Raw genomic sequence first — 27,228 nt, 5'->3', positions numbered from 1 at the left:
TGAAGCTATATATATTTGACTTTTGACCTTGAAGGATGACCTTGACCTTTCACCACTCAAAATGTGCAGCTTCATGAGATACACATGCATGCCAAATATCAAGTTGCTATCTTCAATATTGCAAAAGTTATGGCCCATATTAAAGTTTTCGGACAAACACACAGACAGACAGACAGACAGACAGACAAATGAACTGACAGTACAACTGCTATATGCCACCCTACCAGGAGCATAAAAATGTATCGGGGCATTTAGGCTCTGTGCATTTATCTTTAATTACTAAACATGATGTACCTATGATATCAATAGAACATCATATCCGTTGTCATGTAATACAGAATTTATTACATTATATTTGTAAATGATGAAAACTCGGCAAAGCATCATTTTATCTTTTTCAAATAACTTGTGTAATAAATTCCATATTACATAACCACTCATACAATACATGTATCTCTATATCTCTACATTCCAAACAGCAATATCATGTAAACATGCATAAGGTTTGGTCAAATTGTTGTCAATGGAAACAAAATAAAACTGGAATAAACAATGGGTTCCCTCAGCTCTTGCATCACTGGGAACTGTGTAAGGTAGTGAAGTCTGCAGTGTACAAATGCTAAGGAAGTAAACAAGGCACTATTGTTACTTAAAAAAAACTTGTTAATAATTTTAAAAGTTACATAAGAAATAAATATTTATGCTTCCTGAAGAGGTGCTAGCAGACAGTCAGCATGGGTTGTCAGGTCTCATCTAGATGAATGCACATTAACAGGGATACAGTCATGCCATAGATTCATTCGTCCTGCAAGTTTACTAAATAAACTCTTGAAAAAAAAAAATTCTCCATTAAAAATGAAAAAGTAGGAATAGTAGGAAGATTTGGTAAAAAAATAGGAAAAAGTAGGATCCTGATGAAAAAGTAGGAAATAGTAGGAAAAAGTAGGAAAAAGTATGACCGCTTGACAGCCTGGTTATTGTGACAAAATAACACCCATGGGATTTATAATTATACCAACTATTCTGCATACTAAAGAATTCAAAATTATAAGTATAAGTAGGTAGGTATAATTATTGACTAACCAAGTACAAAGTGAGTAAACATTCAATAGGACTAAATTTCCACTTGCTACAATCAACATAGTTAAGAATATAAATGTGGCAGATATCTCAGATTTCAATCATTGTAAACCATTTGTACATGCATCCACTTTTTATTGTGTTCATCAAACTTTATATTGGTTTCATTTGCATATAAACTCATTATATTTCATTATATTTCTGATTGCAAATTACAGAAAACAAAAATTGAAAACAAGCTATGTGTTTGTGAAACACTATGTCCCCATATATTTGACCTTTGACCTTGAAAGATGACCTTGACCTCTCACCACTCAAAATGTGCAGCTCCATGAGATACACATGAATGCCAAATATCAAGCTGCTATGTTCAATATTGCAAGTGTACATGAAATGAGCGATTTTGACCCATATCTTTGACCTTGAAGGATGACCTTCACCACTCAAAATGTGCAACTCCATGAGATACACATGCGTACCAAATATGAAATTTCTATCTTCAATATTGAAAAATGTGTTTGTTAGAAACACTATGTCCCCTTCTGCGCCGCTTTGAATTTATTTTTTTTACCATTGACCTTAAAGGATGACCTTGACCTTTCACCACTCAAAATGTGCGGCTCCATGAGATACACATGCATGCCAAATATCAAGTTGGTATCTTCAATATTGCCAAAGTATTCATAAAATGAGCGATTTTGGCCACATATATTTGACCTCTGACCTTGAAGGATGACATTGACCTTTCACCACTCAAAATGTGCGGCTCCATGAGATACATGTACACATGCATGTTAAATATTAAGTTGCTATCTTCAAAATTGCAAAAGTATTCATAAAATGAGCGATTTTGGCCACATATATTTGACCTCTGACCTTGAAGGATGACCTTGACCTTTCACCACTCAAAATGTGCAGCTCCATGAGATACACATGCATGCCAAATATCAAATTGCTATCTTGAATATTGAAAAAGTTATTGCAAATGTTAACGTTGGAGCAAACAGACCAACAGACCAACGTACAGACCAACAGCAGGGCAAAAACAATATGTCCCCCACTAAAGTGGGTGGGGGACATAAAAATTAACAACCCAAAGTGCATTAATCAAACCCATCCTTACCTGGTGACGCTGGTGACTGGACGTCCGTGTGATCTGGAGGATTGGATACTGAGTCTTGGTCAGGCAGAGGACTGCAGTTACTATGGTTATTAGCCACAAACAGGTCAGAACTGCCCGGCTGACCTTAAAGAATAATGGTTAAAATGAGGTCACTGGGTTCTGGAAAAAAAATTGGCTTAAAGGGACTGTCAACCACCACGACAAAGAAAAGAAAAGTTGTAAAATACCGTATTTTTTTACAATCATTTGTTTATATTGATTAAAATATCACGACTGGTATATTACATTACTTGAAAAAAGTTGTTAAGTTTTCATATTTTCAGTATATTCGGTAATAAATTTTACTGGGTATGTCTACCAGGTAACTACCAGTTAACTATAAATTACGCCAGTAGATTGATCATCATCGTCACGTGGGAATGCAATTTGTGCATGCATAGTGAATTGTATATATTTCAATTTATTATAATAAATCAAACAAGCAATTTCTCACTTTAGGGTATACTAACTCAATATGATAGGGTATACTAACTCAAGCTGAGCGCCAGACTAAGGGTGGCCATGCCCTGGGTAGCTGCAGTTAGGTCAGTCTTGATGGCCTCAAGGTCGCCACTCCGTATTGGTGCTCTGACCTTTGTAAGGACAAAACAGAACAGAACAATGGGTTATTCATCCCAGGTAAACATCAATATAACAATGGGGAACTTAAAATGTTCATAGTACAAAATACGTAATTTTGTTTCCATTTCAAGCGTGGTACAGTTTAGTATATAGTAGGGATGGCAAAATTATTCGAATATTCGAATATTCGATTGAATGGTCAGTATTCGAATGACATAATTGATATTCGCATATTCGCATTTTTTTTCAAACGTAACTGCCTTAGTTTGTAATGACCTGCGAGCCGCTTACTAATTGGCTACTGAAATCACTTGATATTAACATGTCTGATGTGACGTTCTCCGTGTCAAACCAGGTATGTGTATTAGTACGCTAATACACATACCTGGTCAAACTGATAACGCGGCCCGTATCAGCGTTGATTGCGCAATGCAATATACACACTCTAAGAAAGTCCCCGAACTGTTGTTTGTCAATGGGGTGCCAATTACCGGCTTCATTTGACTGGCGAATAATAATTAAGTTTCTGTGATCACAGTATGAACAGCCATTAAAATGAGCATATTACTCATTTTGCGCATAATTTATATTTCACCTGATCTGTCGATCAGATCTCCGACTTTCATTCATAAAATACCGGATTATTACGCTGGTGGAAAATGTATCGGCATGTTTTGTTACAGCGCGTGCTTTCAATGTATAAGCTCCGCCCATAATTATTCCAGAATAACCCATTGACGATTTCTTCTCTGTTTATATGAAATTTGGCACGTGCTGTGTTAGAATGCTACATCGAGGCACGCTTTACGTAACCTACTACGGGCTTCTTGGTTTCTAACCGGCATCGGGCGGCTAGGCAACGACATATGACATTATTCTCGTTCGGATAAATACGACTTTGTGTTAGTATTGTGCTTGTTGATTTTGCAAAGAAAGTGCATTAATCGTTCAGCGCAAAAAATGACAAAAGTGTGTCGTTCTTGCATAAAAGTACGTAATAAAGCAAAATAAAATTATATGACATGATGTTTTTCCTTATATTTGTTCTTGAATATTTGGTGTACTTTGCATGCCTTATGATATGTTTCTTTATAAAAATGTACACGCAATCGTTACTTAAACATTTCAAATAAAAATAAAATGATATAACATGATTTTTTCTCTTCTATTTGTGCCCGATTACAGAATCGGTCATAGTATTAGCCGACAGCGATACAATTATTTGATAGCAATTTTAGCAAACAGCATCGTATTCAGCATACAGATATAACTTACAAAGCAATGGAAGTTAACACAGAACAAGTTTCACTCTTTTCTGATATATTTCGCTTCAATAGGCTTTATCAAAGTTTGTTTTTACAATAAAGCTACATTTTCTTTCCATTTCTCATCACAACAATTGTATATTCAATTGTATTTCTGTGTCAATTTATATTAAATATCGCAACTGGATACGAAACTGAGTAAAAGAAGTTATATCGAGCCAGCCATTTTATGCGAATATTCGAATATTCGATTGAATAGATTTGCGAATATTCGAATACCGATATAGGAATTCGATGCCATCCCTAGTATATAGGTAAGTCATTTAAGCAGTGTGAATCACTGTAATAGTTGGATTGAATTTTTGGTGTGAATTCAGTACAGTAATGATGAATATTAACATAGGTCTACAAAATGAACATTCATGCTACTATAATAACAAGGGCTGTTTGTAAAACATGCATGCCCCCCATATGGGCTGTCCGTTGTAGTGGCAGACATTGTGTGAATACGTTTTTTGTCACTGTGACCTTGACCTTTGATCTAGTGACCTAAAAATCAATACGGGTCATCTGCGAGTCATGATCAATGTACCTATGAAGTGTCATGATCCTAGGCAAAAGCGTTCTTGAGTTATCATCCGGAAACAATTTTACTGTTTTGGGTCACCATGACCTTGACCTTTGACCTAGTGACCTGAAAATCAATATGGGTTATCTGCGAGTCATGATCAATGTACCTATGAAGTTTCATGATCCTAGGCGCAAGCGTTCAAGAGTTATCATCCGGAAACCATTTAACTATTTCAGGTCACCGTGACCTTGAACTTTTACCTAGTGACCTCAAAATCAATAGGGGTCATCTGCAAGTCATGATCAATCTACCCATGAAGTTTCATGATCCTAGGCATATGTGTTCTTGAGTTATCATCCAGAAACCATTTTACTATTTCGGGTCACTGTGACCTTGACCTTTGACCTACTGACCTCAAAATCAAAAGGGGTCATCTGCAAGCATGATCTAATTACCTATGAAGTTTCATGATCCTAGGCGTATGCGTTCTTGAGTAATTATCCGGAAACCATTTTACTATTTCGGGTCACCGTGACCTTGACCTTTGACCTAGTGACCTCAAAATCAATAGGGGTCATCTGCAAGTCATGATCAATCTACCTATTGAGTTTCATGATCCTAGGCATATGCGTTCTTGAGTTATCATCCGGAAACCATTTTACTATTTCTGGTCACCATGACCTTGACCTTTTACCTAGTGACCTCAAAATCAATAGGGGTCATCTGCGAGTCATGATCTATCTACCTATGAAGTTTCATGATCCTAGGCCTAAGCGTTCTTGAGTTATCATTCAGAAACCACCTGGTGGACAGACCGAAAGACCTACATGTGCAAAGCAGTATACCCCCTCTTCTTCGAAGGGGGGCATAATAATCATAATAATTATAATAATAACTAGAAAAAATGTCGCGGCAGTGGACAACGCGTATCCCAACACCGCATGTTTGACCCAGGGGGCGCCCAAGGGTATGTAATGGGACGATGCATAGTTGAGACGGTATTGTCATAAGAGATGTTCAGTATCAATTGGAAGTGAATTGGTGTAGAAATGAAGAAGTTAATGTAAAATAACATAAAACAAGAGATGTGTTTGTCAAAAACACAATGCCCCCTCCTGCGCACCGCTTTGATTTATTAACAAGAGGGCCAAGATGGCCCAAGTTCGCTCACCTGAGAGGAGTCAATTGTTCAATCTTTACCAAATGTCAAACTTGACCTATATATTGTCCAGACAAACATCCTGGTCGAGTATCATCATTATTTCATCTGCGAGTCATGATCAATGTACCTATGAAGTTTCATGATCCTAGGCGTAAGCATTCTGGAGTTATCATCCCGAAACCATTTTTCTAAGTTGAGTCACCGTGACCTTGACAGCCGTTGTGTGAATATGTGTTTTGGCACTGTGACTTGACCTTTGGCCTAGTGACCTGATAATCAATATGGGTCATCTGCGAGTCATGATCAATATACCTATGAAGTTTCATGAAGCTAGGCATAAGCGCTCTTGAGTTATCATCCAGAAACCATTTTACTATTTTAGGTCACCGTGACCTTGACCTTTGACCTAGTGACCTGAAAATCAATAGGGGTCATCTGCGAGTCATGATCATTGAACCTATGAAGTTTCATGATACTAGGCATAAGCGTTCTTGAGTTATCATCCAGAAACCATTTTACTATTTCAGGTCACCGTGACCTTGACCTTTGACCTAGTGACCTGAAAATCAATAGGGGTCATCTGCGAGTCATGATCATTGAACCTATGAAGTTTCATGATACTAGGCATAAGCGTTCTTGAGTTATCATCCAGAAACCATTTTACTATTTCAGGTCACCCTGACCTTGACCTTTGACCTAGTGACCTGAAAATCAATAGGGGTCATCTTCAAGTCATGATCAATGTACCTATGAAGTTTCATGATCCTAGGCATAAGCGTTCTTGAGTTATCATCTGGAAACCATTTAGCTATTTCGGGTCACCATGACCTTGAACTTTGACCTAGTGACCTGAAAATCAATAGCGGTCATCTGCAAGTCATGATCAATGTACCTATGAAGTTTCATGATCCTAGGCATAAGCGTTCTTGAGTTATCATCTTGAAACCATTTTACTATTTCGGGTCATCGTGACCTTGACCTTTGACCTAGTGACCTGAAAATCAATAGGGGTCATCTGCGAGTAATGATCAATGTACCTAAAGTTTCATGATCCTTGGCATAAGCGCTCTTGAGTTATCATCTGGAAACCATCTGGTGGACGGACGGACCGACATGAGCAAAACAATATACCCCCTCTTCTTCGAAAGGGGGGGGGGGGGCATAATGAGAAACTGCCCCCCTCTCAGCAGCCATGAACTCAACTCTTGTGTCAAGGAAACAAATGTTCAGAGCAAATTTCATGAAAATTGGGCCAAAAATGTGAATTCTACTGTGTTCACATGTTTTCACTATATACATATAGAGAAAAATGCCCCACCCACTGGCGGCCATGTTTTTTCACCGATCCCGACCATTTTCAAACTTGTCCGAGATATCAATAAAACCAATGTTTAGACCAACTTTCATGATGATTGGGCAAAATTTGTGACTTCTAGTGTTTACAAGGTTTTTCTATAGCCAAATCGAGAAAACTGCCACTATATACATAATTATAGAGAAAAATGCCCCGCCCACTGGCAGCCATGTTTTTCACCGATCTCGACCATTTCCGAACTCGTCCGAGACATCAATTGAACCAATGTATTGACCAACTTTCATGATGATTGGGCAAAAATTGTGACTTCTAGAGTGTTTACAAGGTTTCTCTATAGCCAAATTAGGAGAACTGCCCCGCCCCCTGGCGACCATATTTTTCAACGGATCGGAACCACTTTTGAACTCAATCAAGATATCATTAAGACAAACATTTTGACAAAGTTACATGAAGATTGGGCATGAAATGTGACTTCTACAGTGTTTACGAGGTGTTTCTTTTTTTTGACCTAGTGACCTAGTTTTTCACCCGGCACAACCCAGTTTCGAACTCTGCCGAGATTTCATTGGGACAAAGCTTCTGAACAAGTTTCATGAAGATGGGACAAGAAATGTGACCTCTAGAGTGTTTACGAGCAAATGTTAACGGACGGACAGACAGACGGGCGGACATACGATGGACAAAGACTGGTCACAAAAGCTCTCCTGAGCAATCAGCTGAGCTTAAAAAAACACTAGAGCTTTGTCACAGACGTGACGTATACCCCCACATGATGCATTGACACAGACTATTTTGCATACTGTCTTCACATAACAAGAGAATCTAATTTATTGCGATTGTTAAGAATTATTATGCCATTTTTGACCTTTGAGTTCCAAAGTGTGACCTTGACCTTCTAGATATCAACATAATTCTTTCGTGCGACACACAGTCCAATGATGATGAACAAATTATTTAAAATCTCACAATGAACGACAAGCTCATTTATGGCCATTTTGACCTTTGAACTTAGTGTGATCTTTGCCTTGGAGATATCGACGTAATTCTTTCGCATGACACACCGTCCCATGATGATGAACAAATGTGCTAAATGATTTGAAAATCTCACAATGAATGACATAGTTATGGCCATTTTTGACCTTTGAACTCAAAGTGTGATCTTGACCTATGAGATATCGACGTAATTTTTTCGCGCGATACACTGTCCAATGATGGTGAACAAATGTGCCAAATAATTTAAAAATCTCACAATGAACAACATAGTTATTGCCCGGACAAGATTTCGGGAAAGACCAACAGACCGACCAAGTGACTCCTATATAGCCCCCATTACCAATGGTAATAGGGGTATAATTATCATTTGGCAGGTTCATTACTTACCTCCCTTTAAAGCTTATAACTTCCCTTTGATTTGTTTTTTTGATCTTGAAGGATGACCTTTCACCACTCAAAATGTGCAGCTCCATGAGATAACATGCATGCCAAATATCAAGTTGCTATCTTCAATATTGCAAAAGTTATGGCCAATGAACCATACCGGGGGCATAAAAATGAGTGAAAATCTCTGACCCGGCCCCACCTCAACCCCCATAACTTTTGACCCAGGGGTCAGGTCAAAATTCCAAATAGTGCAGGGTCGCACATATGCTCATAGCTACCATGCATGTAAGTTTCAAGGTTCTAGTGCTTATAGTGTAGAAGGAGATAGTGGCCAGGACGGACAGACAGACGGCGGAGATAACCACAATATTCCCACGCTTTTCAAAAAGCCTGGCGATAATAATAATAAAATCATAATAATAATGGTAAGAATAACAATAATAATAATGATAATAATAACAAGCAAATTGTTGAATTTGTATCCCCCGCAAACAAAATGCTTTTGTGACAGACAGATGGACAACCCCAATTCTATATCTCTCTCCTTTGGCGTTGGATAATAATGATGGTAATAATTATAATGATAGTAATAATAATTATGATACAAATAATGATATACTCCAGATCTGTTAAATTGCGGTCCCCAAGATCCATGGATTGCCGTATATTTCGATCGCCATATAACTTGTCAGGTCATTGATATGTATGGATTAACATACTTTGGTAATTTCAAAACACGCTTTTTACCTACCGGTACTTTATTTTATTATGTGTTATATTCATATGTTATACATTGGTATAAAACAAAAACATTATTCAATGTACTCAGTTTTATATCCAGTAGGGATAAAGATATACATATTTCATAGTAAAAACACTCTTTTATTAATATTTCGCCCAAACGGGCTTTATCAAAGTTTACAAATACGAATTCACTACATAGTTATAACTGTTGTATACACCAGTTATAACTATGTAGTGAATTCGTATTTGTAAACTTTGATAAAGCCCGTTTGGGCGAAATATTAATAAAAGAGTGTTTTTACTATGAGTTATTCAATGTAAGTATTTTCAAATGCGTATAATAACATTTAAAAACAAGAGCACCGCCTTGCGGGTGCAGACCGCTCATCTATTTTCTGTTTAAAGGTGAAGGGACTCTCAATTTCAATCACAAAGGAGGGAGGGGTAGAGTGAAGAGGGGTGTTTTGTGTGGGGGTGTGGACATTTATTACATTATCTTCCAAAATGCGAAAAAAAAATGAAAAAAAAATAAAAAAAATCGGGAGTGGGGGGGGGGGGGGGTTGGGTGGGGTAGGGTGGGGGGAGGGGATTCTTGGGTGCGATGGTTGGACGGTATTTCAAAAATAAAATAATAAAAATAAATATTTGTGTTTTTTTACCGTTTCAAAAAAAAATGGGGGGGGGTTGGGGTGGGGGGGGGGGGGGGGCGGGTAAAGTGTGAGTGTGTGGTTGTCATTTGTGAGATGATCTTAAAAAAAATAAAAAAATATTAGGGGGAGGGGATTTGGGGGGGATTCGGGGGGGGGGGGGGGGGGGGGGGGGGGTGGGGAGGGCACAAGGGATGGTTTGGGTTTAGTCTATTGTGGTATGTCAGGTAAGAGTAGTTTTGTCAAAGCATCAATCAAATCTAATCATAAACAAGGGCTGTTTGTAAAACATGCAATCATAAACAAGGGCTGTTTGTAAAACATGCATGCCCCCCATATGGGCTGTCCGTTGTAGTGGCAGCCATTGTGTGAATACGTTTTTTGTCACTGTTACCTTGACCTTTGACCTAGTGACCTGAAAATCAATAGGGGTCATCTGCGAGTCACGATCAATGTGCCTATGAAGTGTCATGACCCTAGGCAAAAGCGTTCTTGAGTTATCATCCAAAAATCATTTTACTATTTCGGGTCACCGTGACCTTGACCTTTGACCTTGTGACCTAAAAATTAATAGGGGTCATCTGCGAGTCATTATCAATCTACCTATGAAGTTTCATGAGTTATCATCCGAAAACAATTTTACTATTTCAGGTCACCATGACCTTGACCTTTGACCTAGTGAACTCAAAATCAATAGGGGTCATCTGCGAGTCATGATCAATCTACCCATGAAGTTTCATGATCCTAGGCGTATGCGTTCTTGAGTTATCATCCAGAAACCATTTTACTATTTCGGGTCACCGTGACCTTGACCTTTGACCTAGTGACCTCAAAATCAATAGGGGTCATCTGCGAGTCATGATCAATCTACCCATGAAGTTTCATTATCCTAGGCGTATGTGTTCTTGAGTTATCATCCGGAAATCATTTTACTATTTCGGGTCACCGTGACCTTGACCTTTGACCTTGTGACCTCAAAATCAATAGGGGTCATCTGCGAGTCATGATCAATGTACCTATGAAGTTTCATGATCCTAGGCCCAAGCGTTCTTGAGTTATCATCTGACAACCACCTGGTGGACGGACCGACAGACCAACAGACCGACCGACCGACAGACCGACCGACATGAGCAAAGCAATATATCCCCTCTTCTTGGAAGGGGGGCATAATAAAGAAGTTATGGCAATTTTAGCAAAATTTAATAATTTGACCTTGAGAGTCAAGGTCATTCAAAGGTCAAGGTAAAATTCAACTTGCCAGGTACAGTAACCTCATGATAGCATGAAAGTATTTGAAGTTTAAAAGCATTAGCCTTGATAATTTAGAAGTAAAGTGGATCAAAACACAAAATTTAACCATATCTTCAAAGTTACTAAGTCAAAAAAGGGCCATAATTCCGTAAAAATAACAACCAGAGTTATGCAACTTGTCCTTTCACTGTACCCTTATGATAGTTTGCGAGTGTTCCAAGTATGAAAGCAATATCTATGATACTTTAGGTGTAAAGTGGACCAAAACACAAAACTTCAATTTTCTAAGTATAAAAGGCCCATAATTCCGTCCAAATGCCAGTCAGAGTTACATAACTTTGCCTGCACAGTCCCCTTATGAATATTAATAAGTGTTGCAAGTATGAAAGCAATAGCTTTGATACTGTAGGAATAAAATGGACCTAAACACAAAACTTAACCAAAATTTTCAATTTTCTAAGTATAAAAAGGGCACATAATTCTGTCAAAATGCACGCCAGAGTTATCTTACTTTGCCTGCCCAGGCCCCTCATGATAGTAAGTAAGTGTACCAAGTTTGAATGCAATAGCATTGATACTTTCTGAGAAAAGTGAACCTAAACGCAAAACTTAACCGCCAATGCTGACGCCAAGGTGATGACAATAGCTCATAATTTTTTTTCAAAAAATAGATGAGCTAATAAGATATTTTGTTCACAAAAGATGACAAAATCTAGCCACAAATAAACAGTGATAATTATAATAATATCAAGCAAAGTTGTTGAATTGATTTCCCCAAAAAATTTCAAAATTTATCACAGAGAGGCTGACAGAATGACGTTTGGACAGAATGAGGGACGGACAGAATGACGGACGGACAGACGCCAAATTGCATATCCCTCGGCCTTTGGTGGTGGATAATAATGACAAGACTACTATTTCTAAAAGTAACATAATAATGACCTTTGTTTGCGGGCTGGTGAAGGCTAGCGTTGCTGCCTTGATGTCCAGGGTGCTGGGTTTGAACACAGGGAATGCATAGCTCTCCAACGTGCCACAGCAAGTCTCCTTCAGCTTCTCGTAGAAGTCAAAATTAGCGACCTATAACAAAAGTGTTTGTGTGTGTGTGTCAAATGTTACGAAGTCATTCGCGTATGAGGAGCCATAATGTATGGCCCCAGAATGTGTCCCTGCACTCAAACCTCATTTACTTGCTTGATATTTTGAATTATAGCTGAAATTTCCAGCTATTTTGTTCTAACTGAAAGATTTTAACATTTGGTGTGATCTGATGTGTTTGAGAGGGGGGAAGGCGGAGTACCTAGAGGAAGCCCAACCTGTCCTAAATGGTGACCACCAACCACAGTGTCACATGCTTCCAGGAACAGGCATTGATCCTGGGTTGCCTAGGTGATGGGAACAGGCATCGATGTTGAGTTGCCTAGGTGAGAAGCACTTGTATCAACCACTGCGCTTACAAGACAAATCTATATCACAATTCACATGCATTAGAATACATCCCATATTATTTGATTTTCCTTCAAATTTTCCAAACTACCTGTTCCCAAGAAATACAGCAGTTGATAGTGGCCAATTCTGAAAAAGGCACAGTTTGAAAAACGCGTTCTCCTGAAATTAACAGTTATTTTGCATTTTTTTTTGCTTTACTGTTCAGCCTGAATGTTCACATATCATTGTATATAAGTTTGTGGCTTTGAATACATGCAGAGATTTATAGTATGACATGGCATGTTTCATTTAGCAGTTCATATTCGTCAAAGCTGGCCTCTTAAAACAACAAAATCTTTAGGCATAAGAATTTTTCATAGTGATTTCTTTTATTCTTAAAAATGTTCAACTGCTTGTGAAAAAACAACCCATTAGATAATACCTACCAAGTCCTTAATAAATAGTTTCCCAGTATATCAGCAGGTTTTCTTTACTTCCTCATGGAAGATAGCAATTATAATGTATACTGTTGATTTATTTTCTATCATTGATATGACATTTTGTGGAATCCTAAAATTGGACATGATCGTTGGATACTAAATTTGTGATTTTGTTAATACTGTCTGATATAAGCCTTAAAGGAGCCTTTTCACAGATTTTGGCATGTTCTGAAGGTTGTCATAAAATGCTTTATATTGATAAATGTAAACATTGGATCTAAAAAGCGCCCGTAAAAAATCAAGAATACAATTTTTAAAAAAGAAAAAAAGGTAACCCTCAGCAGGGCTCGAACCCTGGAGTCCTGGAGTAAAAGTAGTACCCACTTAGACCACTCAGCCATTCTTCCGAATACAATATATTGTATTTTATACTTTACATAAGCAATCTTCGTAGTTTCACAGAATATAACGACAACAACAGAACTCTCCAAATTATGAATTTGTTTCGCGTTGCAACGCTTTATAATTTTCGGGTTTTTAAATCGTCAAACTATGCATATAATGGTTATTTTAGAGCAAGGTAAATGTTCAGTATATACTGTTTCCTCACAAATATCATAACTAAAACAAAAATTTGCGAATCTGAAAAAACTTTTTTTCAATCTCAAAGTTTGTTGAACCTTTGATTTTGTTGTTGAGTGGTCACACAAAAATCGATTTAAATAAGCATCCTATAAAAGGTATTGCTTTCAGAGCAATACAACCATCAGACTATTGGATATATTTACAGTTCTTGAATATCCCAAAAAGTACTAATAGGCTGGCATAAAATCACCTGTGTTAAGCACATTTAGTAATAAGCCATTGACAAGAGAATAAATGTAATGCAGAGCCTATGATACATTACTTGACCTGTTAATATGCAAACCATATTACACCTATGTAATTATAATAAACTTTATCTATGTGAAGACCTTCTAAAACAAGTTCCATATTTAGTATTTTTGTTGACAGTTCATGCCAAACGATCATGCCTATACTGTCAATAAACATCAGTATCTTATTCTTGTATCATTTTTGTCCCGGTCTTTGCAGCCATGATCAATAATGTTCAAAATATCTCAAATTTACTTCCAAATAAACACGCAAATGCGTAGATTTGATATCCCACCAAAAATCAATTGTTTTGACAGACACCAATTCTATGTCCCTCCGCCTTGGGTGGGGGATAATTATTCGATAAACTTAAACAACTGGCTCTACGAAAATGTAAGAATATTTAATTCATTTTTCTAAATAACATAGCCAATGTTTTTTTTCACCATTGTGGTAATGGGGCCAGGCCCATTTGGGATGGAAAAAGTATGTGACATTTTGACTGTAAATGGGGTATTTGTGTTTACTTACAAATACTTTAACATTGAAGATAAGTGTTTTCAGTGTTATATTTACTGAGGTTCAATTTATAGACCTCAATAGGAAAATGAGCTGTAATTATTTTTTTAATTTATTTACTTTATTATTTTTAAACCTTCAATTGGAATTTAATTATTCATTTCGTACCAATATATACTGTTGGCGATCATAAATGGGGCAGAATTTCGGCACAAAAATTTAACCAAGTAAACCCACTAACAAGAGGGCCAATATGGCCCTAGTTCGCTCACCTGAGAGGAGTCAGTTCATTTAATCTTTACCAATTGTCAAACTTGACCTAGATATTGTCAAGACAAACATCCTGGTCAAGTTTCATCATTATTGAACCAAAACTCTGGCGTATGGAGTGTTTTTGTTTTTGTAAGATTTTACCTGGTGACCTATATTTTGAGTTGACCCCCCTTACCAAACATCAAACTTTGCTTACAAAAATAAATATTTTGACCAAGATAAAATCTGAAACAAAATTGTGACCTCTAGAGTGTTTACAAGGATTTTGTATAATATAATGAAAATTTGGACAATCTAAGGGCAATAATTATGGCATTAATTATGTGATTTTGCTCATTATCAAACTTGACTGAGATCTTTCAGCAACTTTCATAAAGAATGCTTGAGAAGTGTGAATGCTATAGTGTTTACAAACCAAATGTGGACGAACGGAGGGCGGACAAAGACCAATTCACAAACCTCACTGAGCAATCAGGTGAGCTAAAAAGTGTGTTTCACCAAGTTTCATGATGATTGGGCAAAAAATGTGACTTCTAGAGTGTTCACAAGCTTTTTTTAACTATGTAGTTATAAGAAAACTGCCCCCCCCCCCCTGGCAGCTATGTTATTCAACTGACCGGAACCATTTTTTAACTCAACTCTTGTATCAAGGAAATAAATGTTCTGACTAAATTTCATGAAAATTGGGCCAAAAAAGTGACTTCTAGAGTGTTCACATGTTTTCACTGTATACATATAGAGTAAAATGCCCCGCCCACTGGTGGCAATGTTTTTCACCGATCTGGACTATTTTCGAACTTGTCCGAGATATTAATAAAAACAATGTTTTGTCTAACTTTCATGATAATTGGGCAAATATTGTGACTTCTAGTGTGTTTAAGGTTTCTCTATAGCCAAATAAGGAAAACTGCCCCGCCCACTGGAGGCCATGTTTTTTAACGGACCAGAACCACTTTTGAACTCAACCAACATTATCATTAAAACAAACATTTTGACAAAGTTACATGAAGATTGGGCATAAAATGTGACTTCTACAGTGTTTACAAGGTTTTTCTTTTTTTTGACCTAGTGACCTAGTTTTTGGCCCAGCATGACCCAGTTTCCAACTCCATCAGGATCTCATTGGGACAAATGTTCTGACCAAGTTTCATGAAGATCGGGCAAAAAATGTGGCCTCTAGAGTGTTCACAAGGTATCTCTTTATCCAAATAAGGAAAACTGCCCCGCCCACTGGCGGCCATGTTTTTCAACGGACCTGGACCACTTTTGAACTCAACCAACATATCGTTAAGACAAACATTTTGACAAAGTTTCATGAAGATTGGGCATGAAATGTGACTTCTACAGTGTTAACAAGGATTTTCTTTTTTTTTTTACCTAGTGACCTTGTTTTTGACCCGGCATGACCAAGTTTCGAACTCGACTGAGATATCATTGGGACAAAGCTTCTGACAAAGTTTCATGAAAATCAGAAAAAAAATGTGCCTTCTAGAGTGTTTACGAACAAATATTAACGGACGGACGACAGACAAAGACCGGTCACAAAAGATCACCTGAGCAATCAGGTGAGCTAAAAAAAACAACATGGAACCTCGAATAACAATTAACACATAAATGATACACACAACTACACTGTATTATTATGAAAACATTAATAGTCAAAGGGGAGTAACTACTGTTAAACTTAAATGCAATATTTAGAAGAGTTGTCTCCCATGTTACATGACCTTAATTCATGATTTTTTACAAGCCTTTTTTACTATATAAATATAAGGAAAACTGCCCCCTCCCCTGGCAACAATGTTTTTCAACGGACCGGAACCATTTTCGAACTTAACTCACGTATCTAGGAAACAAAAGTTCTGACCAAATTTCATGAAAATTGGACCAAAAATGTGACTTCTAGAGTGTTCACATGTTTTCACTAAATACATATAGAGAAAACTGCCCCGCCCCCTGGTGGCCATGTTTTTTCACCCATCTGAACCATTTTCGAACTTGTCCAAAATATCAATAAAACCAATTTTTTTATTAAGTTTTATGACGATTGGGCAAAAATTATGACTCCTAGAGTGTTTACAAGGTTTCTCTATAGCCAAATAAGGAAAACTGCCCCGCCCACTGGCGGCCATTTTTTTCAACGGACCGGAATCAATTTTGAATTCAACCAACATATTATTAAGACAAACATTTTGACAAAGATTAGGCATGAAATGTGACTTCTACAGTGTTTACAAGTTGTTCTTTTTTTTGATCTAGTGACCAAGTTTTTGACCCGACATGACCCAGTTTCAAACTCGACCGAGATTTCATTGGGACAAAGCTTCTTACCAAGTTTCATGAAGATCGGACAATAAATGTGGCCTCTAGAGTGTTTACGAACAAATGTGGACGGACGGACAGACCACGGACAAAGACCAGTCACAAAAGCTCACCTGAGCAATCAGGTGAGCTAAAAACACAACAAAAACCAAGCCATCAATATGAACAATTTTTTGGCTCAAAACTTTGATGGCCAGTTAAGGTTACAGTCTGTTAACTTCAGACCTAGATAAAACTAGAGCTTTGTCACAGATGTGACAAATACCCCCACATGCCGCATTGACACAGAATATTTTGCATGTTGTCTTCACAAAAAAACAGCGGACACCATGCTCAATGTTTAAAACGCACTAAGTGACCCTGTGACCAAATTTTTTGACCCGGCATGGCCCATGTTTGAACTTGGCCTAGACATCATCTAGATACAACTACTGACCAAGTTTGGTGAAGTTCGGATAAAAACTACTTGAATTAGAGAGATGACACCATGCTCAATGTTTAAAACGCATTAAGTGACCCCGTGACCTAGTATTTGACCTGGCATGACCCATATTCAAAATGAGCTAGACATCATCTAGATACAACATCTGACCAAGTTTGGTGAAGATTGGATGAAAACAACTTGAATTAGAGAGCGGACACTTAAAACGGAACGACCGACAGACAGACTGACAGACAAGCTTACTCCTATATACCCCCCTAAACTTCGTTTGTGGGTGTATAACTAATTTTAAAAGCAAAAATGTTCCATTCGAAATGCAATTCCTTCAAACCTTGTGAGTAAAAGGGTCCTCTTTGTCTTCGATGCGACGTCCACAGTTGCACGCAGCAACCATCTTGAGTTGGCTAGAGTGGGGCATCATGGGAAGATGACTCAGCGAGGGTGCGATGATGTCATCATCCGTGCGATGAAGCTGCAATTTATTCATAAAATTGTAAAAGCAATCGACACCTGGCTTACTCCTAAAAAAAATTAAATAAATGTGCATATATTTTCTATTGTCTACATGTTTGCATTTTATTTGAATATTCATTGACATTTTGTGTTTGTAAATTTGTTTCAAGTTGTAAACTCATACCATAATCTACATATTTGCTTCAATCTGTGAACTCACATCACAAATGCATGTCCTGTGTATGAATTAACTGCTGTGTTGCATCATTGTGGGGAGGAGGAGGGTGGAGCGGAGATTTATCTTATTATTACAAGTGAATGCTAAAAGCTTTTGGAATACACTGATCCCGGAATTCGCTAGAGTTTAGAAAAAAACACTAATCCCTCGGTACAAACAATGCTGGTCCGTTATATCAACCAATTATAGCTTGATCTAAATAATAACGGTTGATACAGTGTGTGATTTTGAAAGGTTTATAAATGGGTCAGATTTTTTTGTACCCACAGATAAGTGTTTTTCTCGAAAGGTTGCATTTCCGGGATACATAAATTCAAATGTTATGTTATGCAAGTGTAATTTAAATAGTTAATGATTAAAATTCAACATAAAAATCCAGTAACTAGCTTAAACAATAACAAAATGTTTATCATGAAAGAGCATTTTGAACTTTTTTCCACAAAAGATTTGCTCAGTTTGAAAATTTAAATAACAAACGTATAGTGGTTAATAGAAAGGTTTATGAAATACTTGATTATCCCTCTTAGCTTTACATATTAAAAGCTAAAAAACTGAAGCAATTAATTCTACAAACCATGTTAACACAGTTCCTGCCAAAGAGAATTGGTCAAATCAAAACCATCTTGAAACATAAACAATTTTGCAATAAGAGCAAACTTGTTTGATCCTAGCTCTAGGAAAACGGGCTAAATGCATGTGTGTGAAGTGTTGTCCCAGATTAGCAGGTGCAGTCTGTACAGGCTTATGAGGCAGCGCCCTCACACTACTTTGGGGGAAGGGGTCCGCAGCCCTTAGGAGGGGGAATTTTCGCGGCGTTTCCCTTTTTGGGGGATTTTTTTACTTACTCTCTCATTATTACATTTGTACATGTTTGCACTATATTCATTGCATTTTTCATAATTTAGTATGTTTGCAAAGATTAAATTGAAATAGAATAGAGATACAATAATCATGAGACATTTTTTTTTTTTTTTAGGGGAATTTTTCCCCCCAAAAGGGAAAAAAAGTATACTTTTCAGGTGGGGGACTGCCGCTGAATTTCGGCGGCAGATTTAATAGATTAAGGGCCCTGTGAGGGATGACACTTCCCGCTTTAATGGAATTTTTTTGTTAAGGAAGTTACTTTTGATTAAACATAAAGTTCACTGCACAGGCTAATCTGAGAGGACACTTTACCCACATGCAGTAAGCCTCATTTTCCAAGAGCAAGAGTCAGTTTCATTTCAAGAAGTTAACCCTTTGCATGCTGGGAAATTTGTCGTCTGCTAAAATGTCGTCTGCTGAATTTCTAAAATTAGCATTTTCTTCGATTTTTTTCAAAGAATATTATCAGAATAGCAAACAGTTTGGATCCTGATGAGACGCCACGTTCTGTGGCATCTCATCTGGATCCAAACTGTTTGCAAAGGCCTTCAAAATTCGGTTCCCGCACTGAAGGGGTTAAAAACAATCCCAATACAAACCGGGTTAACGCAGTGGTTCCCAGTGAGACTGGTCTCCTCACAGAGTTGTCTCCCATTTTTCCAGAACGTGTCACATGACTCCTCCAGCTGGTTCAGGTATTTGTCACATGCCGGTCCCCGGGCCAGCTGGGTAAACACCTTCTTGGCATGGGCAAGCTGCAGGGAGCCAGTAAAAATATTTGAACATATTTATAACGTACTATTCTTAAAACGTGATTTTGTTACATTTTTTATATTTTAAAAATACATTTTGCTACATATTTTAAATTTATGGAAGTAGGGTTTAGCTTATCGAATAAACACACAACATTTATGTGTAGTTATTTGAGAAAACTTTATATATGATGGTGCTCTAGATATATACTCCATAAAAATTTGGACTCAAAACAGTCAGTTCTCATTACAGTAAACAACATACATGTACACATTTCTGCTTTATTCATATTATCACAAACAAAAATTGTGATTTGTTCTGTACTTTAAAAAAACATTGGAGCCTGCTGAGATATGAGAGATACAATGGTTTAAGTTTAAGATGCCAATTTCGATATATTGTACAACAGTACAAAACATTAAATAAAATATAAAGGAACAGTGTGTTTCCTGTGACAAAGCTGAAAGATAAGTATGCAGTCAAAATATTAAATAATCTTTAAGTCTGTGCTGCATTAGTTTTTAAAAATGAGCATTGCTTTGCTAAAACAGGGCTTAATTCATCTGGGTGAAAAGCTGTCCCAGATTAGCCTATGCAGTTTTCACAGGCTAATCAAGTACTACACTTTCTGCCTAGACAGGGTTTTCTCTAAGAAGAGACTTCCTTAAAAAAAAGAAAAAAACAGCTGAATGTGTCGTGCCTTATAAGCCTGTGCAGACTGCACCGGCTAATTTGGGAAGACACTTAACGAAAATGCATTAAGCCTGTTTCCCCAAAGCAAATCTCACATCGTTTTTTGCTTATAGAATACCACCAACCTTGCTTAGGTGATAGGCAGTGACATAGTGGGTTGGAAGGTTCTCCTGGTATGCACTCTCAGCCAATGGCAACACCTTGTTACAGCGACTGAGGAGCAAAAAAAAACTGTTTCACAGGGCTTCGTGTCAAAGATGGCACTACAGACTTGCACTTGTTTTAACACATTTTTGTTGTCATGTCTGTGTTTGAGGTTTTAGAGTCCACAAGCAATCTGCACATGGTGAACACACAAATGAATACTGACCCATTTCCCAAAAACTTGAAAACAAATTCAACAAAGGTACCCCTATACAAAAGGTTCTTGCCAAAGTGGAGATTTGGGGCACCCTTTCAGAGGCTTGTAAACAGATTTTGTAAACTGAGAATTGTCTCATATTTATATAAGGATGTATGCATTTTTTACACAAGCAAAATAACAATTCTGGCTAAGAAAAAAATGTTACAAATATATGTTTGTTTATTCATAATCTCCTATCAAAATCACAAAAATAGTTTAGCATTTGTAACACTTCTCTTTTATAATTTAGCAAAAACTTGTATCATCATCATTTAGTTTCAATTACCATTGAAATTTAAAAGCCTGCATGATGTAGTGGTAACAAGTCCCAGGTTCAAATCTCAAGACTGGCACTTTTTTTAAATTTAATTGTTTATCTTATTGTTTAAATAATTTAAAAATCTTCAACATTTTCTTTGGATTTGCATTTCAGTCCACTAAGACAAGGCACAAGACCTCTTTCTATGTATACAGTATATCCAGAATTTAAGTGCAGAAAAATTTATCTGTTCAACAGTCCTATATCACATACAATAGTTTTACACATTAACCATGAATTTAACTTTATTGTTCTTTTGTGTTTTTGCATTTTATGACATTAACCATCGTATGTTAATCATTTCAAATTTTGTAACATTTCTGAGAATTTGAGGTATGTTTTCAATAAAAACATAAAGGATAAAATGCTTTTTTAACAGTAACCCTTTCCCACTTAGAGTCAAAGGGACAATGGCTATGTACAAACAGCATAAAACCAGAACAGCCTGCTAGTAACTTGCAGTCTGTTGAGGTTGTATGCTGTTTGCTGCTCATCATTATGACAGTATCTAAGGGTTGGAAATGAAGCCTTTATCACTTTAATCTAGTAAAAAAGGTCTTTCATTAAATTTAAATTTATGAGGGACTACAAACACATCAAAATACATATCTAAGTGGTAATGGGTTAAAAAGAATAAACATAAAGCATTCACTAGGTATGCTACTTTTCTGAGAATCTCCGGTCTGTTTCCAGCAGAGACTTCAGTGTGTTCCAGTGCGGCTGTAGTTTGGCATCCACTTTATCACCGAAAAACATGGCGTACAGGCGACCAGCTAGGTTGAACCATGTCTCACTTTTTGCTAGCTGAAAACACACAGAAAGTCTTAATTTGAAGCTATTAAAACTTCTACTGCAATTGATCAACAGTTTGTTTTTTAGTTTCTTAGTTTTAGAGGTTTGAGTATGAATAACATTCATCTAATTAATAGAAAGATTCTCACAGAATGTAAAACATGACAAGTCAAACAGTGATGCATTCAAGCATCAAAGTGATGCTAGTCATTTGTCTCTTGATACATTCAAGCATCTAAGTGATATTGATAATTTGTCTCCAGATGAATTCAATCATCTTAGTGAAATTTATCATTTGTCTGTTGATGCATTTAAACATCTTAAGAATATCATTTGTTTCCTAATATCATGTAAGTGATAGTGATCAACTCTTTTAGAGTGCAAAACAAGACGAGTAAAATTGTGATGCATTCAAGCATCTAAAAGATCTTGATCATTTGCCTTTCAATGCGTTGAAGAGTCTAAGTAATATTGATCAAATATCTCTTTAAAAAATAAATGCTTACAAAGCACATCTTGGATTTCAATTTTCAGATCTTGTTTACCTCAAAATGAGCAGCCACCTGGTGTCTCCCTACATTGTCATCAAATCCCTTGGTCAGAGCCATCTCTATGTGTTGCCATAGAAACTCCTTGAATCTGACCTGCCCTTCACTGGGGCCCTTCTTAGGTCCAACTGAAAATTTGTCACATCAGTGAGGCAAGACTATATACCCTTTACAGCTTAGATATGCCTTTTTATGAGTTTGTAGTCGCTTAGAAAAACAATTTAAATTAAAGACATTTCTTACTATATTTAAGTTTTAAAGAGTTCATTTCCAACCCTAGATACTGATAAGCAGAAAACAGCCCAAAACCTTAACAAACTGCTAGTTACTTGCAAAAGCAATTTTTACTTTGCGTAACTAAGCAAAAAAGGGTCAAGAAACAAATTTGAGGTAGAAGTCAATGCTCCCTTGACTGGGCTTTATGATAAGTCAGTAGAAATCAAGAAGTAATGTGTTTTTGGTTACATATTATATCTTGTGATAAGTTGCATTATTTTACCCTTTAAAAATATTGTACTTATTTTTTTTTTATATAAATTGTAAATGATAAATACTTGAAAAACAAAATTAAGGTGTAAAATATCTTAAGTATAAACTGAATTTACCATAAAGAAAACAAAAATACCAACAAAACAAACAGCTCATAACAATCTTTGCCATCAAGTGTGCATGTAACTGCATTTATAATAGCTTCACATCCACACCTTAACCATTTTTTAAGCCTTTCACCCATAAGAAGTAAAGTGGAAATGGCTTTTGCAACTACATGTAGCATATAACCAGTACAGCCTGCGAGTTACTTGCAGCCTGTTCAGGTTTTATGCTGTTTGCTGCTCATCAGTATCTGAGAGTTGAAAATGAAGCTTCTAAAAATTGAATTTATAAATAAAGGTATTTAATTAAATTTAACTCACTATGGGACTACAAATGTTTCGAAAACGTATCTACATGTAAGTGGTAAAGGGTTAACAAAACATTATACCGGTACTTATATTCCAACCATATATCACATTAAACAACAATAAACCTGTTAAAAATACAAGACTTGATAATTACCCCTATGGGACAGAATGACAGCTTGTTAAGTCATACAAATATACCATAAGAAAAAAGAATAATCCCATGACGTACATATACATTTTTAGAATGATGTTATGAAAAAATCTTTTTAAAGTTGAAAAAAGGGCTCATCTTTTGGACTCTTTATTGTAGAATGAAAAAAAGCATAAGCACAACTTCATAAGGAACAATTGTAAGCAAGTTTAAATATTGTTAATTGAAAAGTGTAGGAAAACACATTCAGACAAGGTTGTGACTTCAGACAGATAGATGGCAGAACAAACTAATATACAAATACCATGTTGATTCAAACACACTGCAACATTACTTAGTTTGCAGAATAATAATTTATTTCCGCTAAAACCTGTTCATTTAACTTGATTGGGTCAAATATTTTAAGAAGAACAGTGAATAGTGACAAGTATTTTCAATATCATCATTTTACCAAACTGTGAAAAAGTCCCTTTAGAACCCTAAATAAAAATGTACAGTCAATCTTGTATTTAGAGACCACTAAAGGGAGTATCCAAAAGTAGTCTCTTAATAAAATGGTCTTTAAATAAAAAAAAGGCCATTTGTGATGAATGCGCACCTTTGATTTTAAATCCAGATATCGGATTATCTCCTTTTGACACAGCGATTTCTGCTTTTGTAATCAAATGAATCTAAATATAAATAAAATGAATAAAACAATTTTTTACTTAAAATAAGTTGTATTTGTTCTCTCTAATTCTAAATACAATTTAAATGGTTTGCACGGAGAATGGGTTTTTCCGACTCCAAACTCATTCGCGATAAAATTTACGTGCACTTTTACTCTTCGACACTTCCAATACCCAAATTTTCTCATTTAACGTTAATACTTTCAGTTTTGACATGTTAATTTCTGCATGTAAGATAATATATATCTGACTGGGTTATGGTACATAGGGAAATAAATAAAACACCTTGATTTAAAACTAAATAAACACGCCTGATTGGAAAATTTGCTAACACAAACTAATTAGCATAGTAACAATTACATTTTTTAATGAACAGATTTCGCTACATGTTACCCATTAATAATTTTTTACACCTCTCGAGAACACTGTGAAAATATTTGTCGCATCGGCGCATTGTTTCTGCAATAAAATCGGCAATCAAATTTGTCACTTAACGTCCCAGATAGTTAACTCTTTAACCTGAAGACTGTTGGCAATACCTCAATGTATTATTCAACACCAAAATTGATACGCAGTCAGCATTAACACCGGTCAGAACCGGTCATCAAGACAAAGGAAAATGGCTGGTGTGAAATCAAAACAAAGGTGTAATCATTCATGTAATCGGCTTAGATAAACAATCAACACTGATTTGTCCCTGAACGGTCAACAGATTTGCCACTTTTACCTTAAAGTGGTCGCTTAATTCAAGACTCGGGCATCAAAATACACTAAAATCAGCGGTCCCTGGTCACGTAAGACAAAAGTCGCTTAATACAATATGAAAATATAGTTAAAACGCTCGGGCAGAATTTAAAGTGGTTGCATAAGACAAAAGTCGCTTAATTCAAGTGGTCGCAAGCACACGATTGACTGTACGTTCTTTTTCATTTTAAATTGAATGAAGCCATTTTTTTCTAAAGAAAATAACTGGTATGTAACCTGTATGAGTGATGTTTTCCCGTAACTGGGACAGGAAGAATTTAACAGGATCAGCTGCCTCGTTTTCACACACGTGTAGGAATACAAACTCCTGATTGGCCGGGACTGCGAACAGCGAGTTGTTGCTAAAAATAAAAATGAACCTCGCTCTAGGAAAACAGGGTTTTCACTTGCCCTTGCGTATGGTGTCGTCCCATATAAGCCTATGCAGTAGGCTGCACTTGCATATGGTGTCGTCCCATATAAGCCTATGCAGTAAGCTGCACTTGAATATGGTGTCGTCTCATATAAGCCTATGCAGTAAGCTGCACTTGAATATGGTGTCGTCTCATATAAGCCTATGCAGTAAGCTGCACTTGAATATGGTGTCGTCTCATATAAGCCTATGCAGTAAGCTGCACTTGCATATGGTGTCGTCCCATATAAGCCTATGCAGTCAGCTGCACTTGAATATGGTGTCGTCCCATATAAGCCTATGCAGTCAGCTGCACTTGCATATGGTGTCGTCCCATATAAGTCTATGCAGTAAGCTGCACTTGCATATGGTGTCGTCTCATATAAGCCTATGCAGTAAGCTGCACATGCATATGGTGTCGTCCCATATAAGCCTATGCAGTAAGCTGCACTTGAATATGGTGTCGTCCCATATAAGCCTATGCAGTAAGCTGCACTTGCATATGGTGTCGTACCATATAAGCCTATGCAGTAAGCTGCACATGCATATGGTGTCGTCTCATATAAGCCTATGCAGTAAGCTGCACTTGAATATGGTGTCGTCCCATATAAGCCTATGCAGTAAGCTGCACATGCATATGGTGTCGTCCCATATAAGCCTATGCAGTAAGCTGCACATGCATATGGTGTCGTCTCATATAAGCCTATGCAGTAAGCTGCACTTGCATATGGTGTCGTCCCATATAAGCCTATGCAGTAAGCTGCACTTGCATATGGTGTCGTCCCATATAAGCCTAAGCAGTCAGCTGGATTTTATCTAACAAGAAACTTCCTTTAAACTAAAAATACTTAAAAAGCGTAAAGTGTTATCTCCGTGATTAGCCAGTGCGAACTTCATAGTCTGATCTGGGATTAAACTTTATGCACATGCATTTAGCCCAGTTTTCCTAGAAGGGCGCTCAAATATTGATACAGGTTCATATAACAATGGCTTTTATATGAATGCAACACAGGGCCAGCTAATAAAACATCATCTGGAGATAATATCTAAATTACACAAGTAAAAATGATAATTAAATTAACACCATTAATTTTGTCTAACAAATCAAATCAATCTAATTTTATAATTGGAACTTCATATAGATTGACAAAAACATTTGAAACTTGGATTGTTTAAACTACAGCAAAGTGACATACAGCTCAAAATTGAAACCCGACTTCACATAATTGTAACATCATTTTACTTGCCGAGGTCTTATTTCTGAGTATCTCAAGGTCAAAACAAAGAAGCAACAATCATTAATCTTCACAAAATTTAATCTTGCAAATGATTATGGAAATACTATGGTTATTGTAAATGAAACAAAAAAACATTTTTTAAATAAAAAGACCAACAATTTTAACATTAAAAAATTAACTGATTATAAATGGCACATATCTCCAAAGCATTTGTAAAGCCCAAAGTCAGCAATGTAAAAATCTGTTTACCAGTAAAAATACTTGCCCTGCAGAAAAAAAAGACAAAAATGTTTCCCTAACCTTATATGTCACAATACGATTTTAAAATGTTTACAGTCGTTCATTCTAAATAAATCGCACAATCTTTTTTTTATTGATTGATGGAAAATAAAATCTTTTGATGAACATATTACCCCCACATAATCACATTCCTTCCTAACAAGAACTTGTTTCATACTGAAGATGCTGACTGATCTAGAGATAGATTTCCCTGAACTTGTTTCATACTGAAGATGCTGACTGATCTTGAGATGGAATTCCTGAACTTGTTTCATACTGAAGATGCTGACTGGTCTAGAGATGGAATTCCCT

The 27,228-nt window shown here is 36.6% G+C and overlaps 1 protein-coding gene across 1 annotated transcript in view; it reads right to left on the bottom strand.

The window, feature by feature from the left end:
* The window catches only part of LOC127880680 (nonsense-mediated mRNA decay factor SMG8-like), a 56,275-nt gene that overhangs the window by 9,111 nt on the left and 19,936 nt on the right, over positions 1-27,228 (bottom strand). The window contains exons 9-17 of the mRNA XM_052428014.1: positions 25,225-25,349; positions 22,520-22,650; positions 21,847-21,986; positions 20,586-20,673; positions 19,614-19,769; positions 17,791-17,931; positions 12,102-12,239; positions 2,736-2,835; positions 2,204-2,326 (exon numbers count right to left, since the gene is read on the bottom strand). Coding sequence (XP_052283974.1) covers positions 2,204-2,326; positions 2,736-2,835; positions 12,102-12,239; positions 17,791-17,931; positions 19,614-19,769; positions 20,586-20,673; positions 21,847-21,986; positions 22,520-22,650; positions 25,225-25,349 — 1,142 coding nt within the window. The remainder of the gene's footprint in view (positions 1-2,203; positions 2,327-2,735; positions 2,836-12,101; positions 12,240-17,790; positions 17,932-19,613; positions 19,770-20,585; positions 20,674-21,846; positions 21,987-22,519; positions 22,651-25,224; positions 25,350-27,228) is intronic.

This window comes from Dreissena polymorpha, chromosome 5 (assembly GCF_020536995.1).
Source record: "Dreissena polymorpha isolate Duluth1 chromosome 5, UMN_Dpol_1.0, whole genome shotgun sequence".
Classification (NCBI taxonomy): Eukaryota; Metazoa; Mollusca; class Bivalvia; order Myida; family Dreissenidae; genus Dreissena; species Dreissena polymorpha.
The sequence above is the reverse complement of the archived record's forward strand: the minus strand, read 5'-3'. Positions and strand labels throughout refer to the sequence as shown.